Source organism: Carlito syrichta, unplaced genomic scaffold (genome assembly GCF_000164805.1).
Source record: "Carlito syrichta isolate Samal-C Ts95f unplaced genomic scaffold, Tarsius_syrichta-2.0.1 Scaffold314566, whole genome shotgun sequence".
Lineage (NCBI taxonomy): Eukaryota > Metazoa > Chordata > Mammalia > Primates > Tarsiidae > Carlito > Carlito syrichta.
Genome location: NW_007258662.1, coordinates 79,914 through 85,492, shown reverse-complemented (window position 1 = coordinate 85,492; position 5,579 = coordinate 79,914). Strand labels below are relative to the sequence as shown.

At 40.5% G+C, this 5,579-nt stretch overlaps 1 protein-coding gene across 1 annotated transcript; it reads left to right on the top strand.

Annotated features, from left to right (window-relative positions):
• The first annotated feature begins 248 nt into the window (after nucleotides 1–248).
• LOC103274160 (kelch-like protein 9) lies at nucleotides 249–4,418 on the top strand. The gene is made up of 2 exons (XM_021719349.1): nucleotides 249–385; nucleotides 834–4,418. The coding sequence occupies exon 2, from the start codon at nucleotides 838–840 to the stop codon at nucleotides 2,485–2,487; it is 1,650 nt and encodes a 549-aa protein (XP_021575024.1). The 5' UTR covers nucleotides 249–385; nucleotides 834–837; the 3' UTR covers nucleotides 2,488–4,418.
• Nucleotides 4,419–5,579: the final 1,161 nt, after the last annotated feature.

Genomic DNA, 5,579 nt, shown 5'->3' with positions numbered 1-5,579 from the left:
GCCATCCCCCCATCCCCCACGCTCCCGCCCACTGAGGAACCGGAGACCGCGCAGCCGCAGTAGCCGCCGCGGCCGCTCTTAGCCCGGGGGATCCTGGGACTCGGCCTCTCCGGAAGGACCGTCTCGGCGTCCGGGGCTAGGCCCGTGTTCTAGGCCCAGGCCCGTGTTCCAAGCCGTTGCTCGAAGACCGGCCGGTGGCCGCCGCGACGCTCTCGTGGCGGCGGAGGGGGCAGCGGGCCTCGCGCGGAGGTGCCGGGACCGGCTGTCGAGCGAGCCGCGGGGCCGCGAGACGTGGCGGCGCCTCCCCCCTGGCCCGAAGCGGAACTGCTGAAGGAGCGGCGGCGCAGGCCGGACGGGGTGAGCCGGGTCACTTAACTGCCGTCGGGCGATGAATCATCTGCATCCTCGTCGGATTTGAGGTCCACGGCCCTGGGCGATCCTGCCACGGGACGATTTTCGGTGAATGACCGACCGGTGAGTCTGGAGGGAGGGGGCCTCGGTGACCGCTCGCCCTCGCCCCTTGGTTGGGAAGGCGAGCGCTCCTGCGCTTGGTGGACACTCGTTTCCGGTGCAGCATTCGGGCGGCGAGCTCTTGCTCCGGCTGACGTCTTTGTGCAGGAGGAAGGCTTTCACATGAAAGTGTCTCTCGGTAGCGGCGAAATGGGCGTCTCTGCCCATCTGCAGCCTTGTAAGGCAGGCACCACACGCTTTTTTACCAGCAATACTCACAGTTCGGTAGTATTGCAAGGCTTCGATCAGCTCCGAATAGAAGGATTGCTTTGTGACGTGACCCTGGTACCGGGTGATGGAGATGAAATCTTCCCTGTTCACAGAGCCATGATGGCGTCGGCTAGTGATTATTTCAAGGCCATGTTCACAGGTGGAATGAAAGAACAAGATTTAATGTGCATTAAGCTTCATGGGGTGAACAAGGTTGGCCTGAAGAAAATCATTGATTTTATTTATACTGCAAAACTTTGTCTCAACATGGACAATCTTCAGGACACGCTAGAAGCTGCCAGCTTTCTACAAATTTTGCCTGTTTTGGACTTCTGTAAAGTATTTCTTATATCAGGAGTCTCTTTAGATAACTGTGTCGAGGTTGGACGAATTGCTAACACCTACAATCTTATAGAAGTGGACAAATACGTTAATAATTTCATCCTGAAGAACTTTCCTGCTTTATTGAGTACTGGGGAGTTTCTGAAACTCCCTTTTGAACGGCTTGCCTTTGTGCTTTCCAGTAATAGTCTTAAGCACTGTACTGAACTCGAACTCTTCAAGGCTGCCTGTCGCTGGCTTAGGTTGGAAGACCCTCGGATGGATTATGCTGCAAAATTAATGAAGAATATTCGATTTCCACTGATGACACCACAGGATCTCATCAATTATGTGCAGACAGTGGATTTCATGAGAACAGACAATACATGTGTGAATCTGCTTTTGGAAGCTAGCAATTACCAGATGATGCCATACATGCAGCCAGTGATGCAGTCAGATAGAACTGCCATTCGATCTGACTCTACTCACTTGGTCACATTAGGAGGAGTGTTGAGGCAGCAGCTGGTGGTCAGTAAAGAATTACGGATGTACGATGAAAGAGCACAGGAGTGGAGATCCTTAGCCCCCATGGATGCCCCCCGTTACCAGCATGGCATTGCTGTCATTGGAAACTTTCTTTATGTCGTTGGTGGTCAAAGTAATTATGATACGAAAGGAAAAACTGCCGTTGATACAGTTTTCAGATTCGATCCTCGGTATAATAAATGGATGCAGGTTGCATCGTTAAATGAAAAGCGCACATTCTTCCACTTGAGTGCCCTCAAAGGACATCTGTATGCAGTTGGTGGTCGCAGTGCAGCTGGTGAACTGGCCACAGTAGAATGTTACAACCCAAGAATGAATGAGTGGAGCTATGTTGCAAAAATGAGTGAACCCCACTATGGCCATGCTGGAACAGTGTATGGAGGCTTAATGTATATTTCAGGAGGAATTACCCATGACACTTTCCAAAATGAGCTCATGTGTTTTGACCCAGATACAGACAAATGGACACAGAAGGCTCCAATGACTACAGTCAGAGGTCTGCATTGCATGTGTACAGTTGGAGATAAGCTGTATGTCATCGGCGGCAATCACTTCAGAGGTACAAGTGATTATGATGATGTTCTAAGCTGTGAATACTATTCACCAACCCTTGACCAGTGGACACCAATTGCTGCTATGTTAAGAGGTCAGAGTGATGTTGGAGTTGCTGTCTTTGAAAATAAAATCTACGTTGTTGGTGGATATTCTTGGAATAATCGTTGTATGGTGGAAATTGTCCAGAAATACGACCCAGAAAAAGATGAGTGGCATAAAGTTTTTGACCTTCCAGAGTCACTTGGTGGCATTCGAGCTTGTACACTCACAGTTTTTCCACCAGAAGAAAATCCTGGGTCACCTTCTAGAGAATCACCTCTTTCAGCCCCTTCAGATCATTGTTAGGTCTAAGGGATAACTTCGCAGTACGTGGTGGATGACCTATACTTGCCCTTCAGTTGTATCTTCTTACAATGTCTGGTACAGTTATTAGATGAAAAGGTAACTTGTTATTTGTCTTGTTTGGCTTAGTATATTGATCAGAAATGGTTAATGAATGCATTCTGAAGATATAGTCAACATTGCTGTTTTAGCACATGAAAAAAAGATGTAGAAAATGTTTAAACTAGATGTCTTTTTGTGGTGTTATAAAAGTCAAATTGTAGGTGACTAGTAAATGTATAATTATGTCTATTATGCTTAAAGTTGAAAGTTTTCTTCATCTTTGACTGTAAAACATCAACGGGAGGCCACCTGCTCTAACGTAAAATAATAAGGAAAAAGTTGCCAAGTATTATTTAGCCACCTCCCTCTTTTCAGAGAGTTTTAACCTGTCAACTCATTCGATTGTGTTGTTGCATTCAGAATATGCGAAGTTGCTTAGACAGAGAAGAGAATAATGAAAATGTGAACTAGAAAAAACAGTGTATCCCTAAGTCAGAGTTGGGTATCTCTTAGAGAGAAAGAGGAGAAAGAAAAGATACGCATAACACAAATGTGTATGCACACACATACATATGTATATAACATACACACACATAATTTTTAATTGATTGGCACTTCAACTATGGTGAAATTGTTTTAAAATTTAATTTTTTTCCACAAAGCAACTATTTCTATTTAAATGGGAATTCAACACCAGGGAATAAATGTCTATGTAGTCATACTGAATTTAGAGAGATAAGGGCTACAACATATTAAAAACCAAATTTGTCATTTGACTCAATTGCTAACTTCAGATGAAGCTTACACTACTTTTTCTGCTTGTATTTTTTGGTAGATTTACTTTTACACAGATTAGCAAAATTTGTTTCAGAGAATTGCTTTTGCTCAGTAAATTTAGGCTCTGCGTTTTTCCACCTTTTAGTAAAATTTGTGATAGGAAAACAAAGAAATATTCTGAACAAAGCTGTAGGATTTTAAGTTCGGTCTCCCAGCTTAGTCATCCTAACATGATTCTTTTGTGATTTGTGGTGATTGCCCTGGTGCTGTCCAGTCTGTGTGCATCCTGAGCTGTGAGATCTGCCTCGAGGCTATGATCTGAGCAAGCAGGAGATGCATTCTCTTCTGCATCAAGTCAGAAAATGTCCTTTTGGCCATCTCAAGCACAGGACCAACTTCAGATTCCCTAAGAAGCCTGTACAGAAATCCTAGAACACTGTTTTCTTGATCTAAAGTAGATCTTCAGCCTCTTCAATACCAATGGTATCCTTACTGATTAAAAAATCACATGGGGAGATTTTAACGGGATGTTATCACCAAATGGAATTATAGGAGTACTCTGTAATAAGTGATTCTGAAGAGGTACTTCTGGAATAATTGTCTACCTGAAGGAAAAAATTATATATATCTCCATCCCTATACCTGAGAGATTGTCAGAGTATAAATCAGGAACAATTTTCTCTTTATTGACAATCCCACAATAAAACTCAGGAACCAAGGTAAAAGGAATTGGCTTCTAGGGTTCTGAACCTTACTGCCCATACAAGTGTTGATTCATTTGAATGCTTTTTATGATTTCTGCATTGGCAGACATTTTCATACTATTTTTTTAATGACTCAGTTTTTTTATTACTAAAAATAGCACATTTGAGTACATTTACAAAATAGAAAAAGTAGAAATTGTTAACTTTGTGTATTGACCTAAGCAAGAAATGACATACCAGTCCTTTCTTTCCTTGATTACTAATAAGGTTGACTATTTGTGTCTTTGGGTAGCTGTTTCTTCTTTAATCAAATGTTCATGTCCTTTGTCCTTGTGATACCTATTGGAGTTGCTTTGTTTTCTGTATAAAGTTAGAAGATCTCTTTATAAAATAAAAATAATTTAACTGGCACTTGCTTGCGTTGTGTGTGAGTGTGTGTTTTTTCAATCTATTATAGTTTTACAAAGACAAGACCATTCAGTTAATTTTTGAGATCTGATTTGTTTCTTTTTACATTTTGACCTTTTGGAGATAATTTTTATGTGGTTTCTTTATTTTTACGTAGTACTGCTGTATTGTTTCAGTGCTAATTCTGACATGGCAAGGTGGTATTATCCTGCTTGTCTTCTGTTTTGTACAAGCTTTTCTCTCGTTGAAAAAATATTTCTGCCTCACACACCCAAATTCTCATCCTTTTACTTTTCCATTTTCTGCAGTTGACAGTTCTCTAGGCAGTTATACAAATAGCTGACTGATGCTATGCTAATACAAGTTGAGCACCCTTAATCCCCAAATCCCAAATACTCCAAATCCAAAACTTTTTGAAGGCCAACATGATGCCATGGGTGGAAAATTTTACACCTGACCTCAGGTGATGGGTTGCAGTCAAAACACAGTTAAAACTTTGTTTCATGCACAACATTATTAAAACTATTGTGTATAATTACCTTCAGATTATGTGTAAAAGATATATATAAGATATAAATGAATTTTGTGGTTAGACTTGGATCCTATTCCCAAAATATCTCAAGCATATGCAAATATTCAGAAATCCAAAATCTGAAACGTTTTTGGTCCTAAGCATTTTGTATAAGGCATACTCTACCTGTATTGCTAATTAAACCTGGAATTCCTTCTTTAGATGGAATAGAGATGGAAATTTTAGGTGGCTTTGAAATGACTAACTGGAAAGAGGTTAATTTTCATAAGCTGGTAATTTTTAAAAGAATTTATACTGTAGAAAAATAAGAGGATAAAAACTACAAGCACTTAAAGCATTCTATTAACATTTCTTGTTTTAGTTTTTCTGATAAGTTCAAATATTAACATTTGTTTTTTATATAAAAATTATGATTTATTATTGAAAGAACAAGAAATAAAAGCAAAAAGTAATTTATCAATGATTCCACATGCTAAAGATAACTTTTGTTAATACTGAGTATATTATACATATGTATTTACAGACATTTTTCAAGTATTTTTCAAATATACCAGACTAAGCTAAAAGGTGACAAAAAAAAATTTCAAACACACAGATGCCTATCATTATGACTTTTTTCCTTTTTTAAGCTG

Coding starts and splice junctions, on each gene's coding strand:
- LOC103274160 (XM_021719349.1), top strand. CDS start 838: ATGATGGCGTCGGCTAGTGATTATTTCAAGGCCATGTTCACAGGTGGA.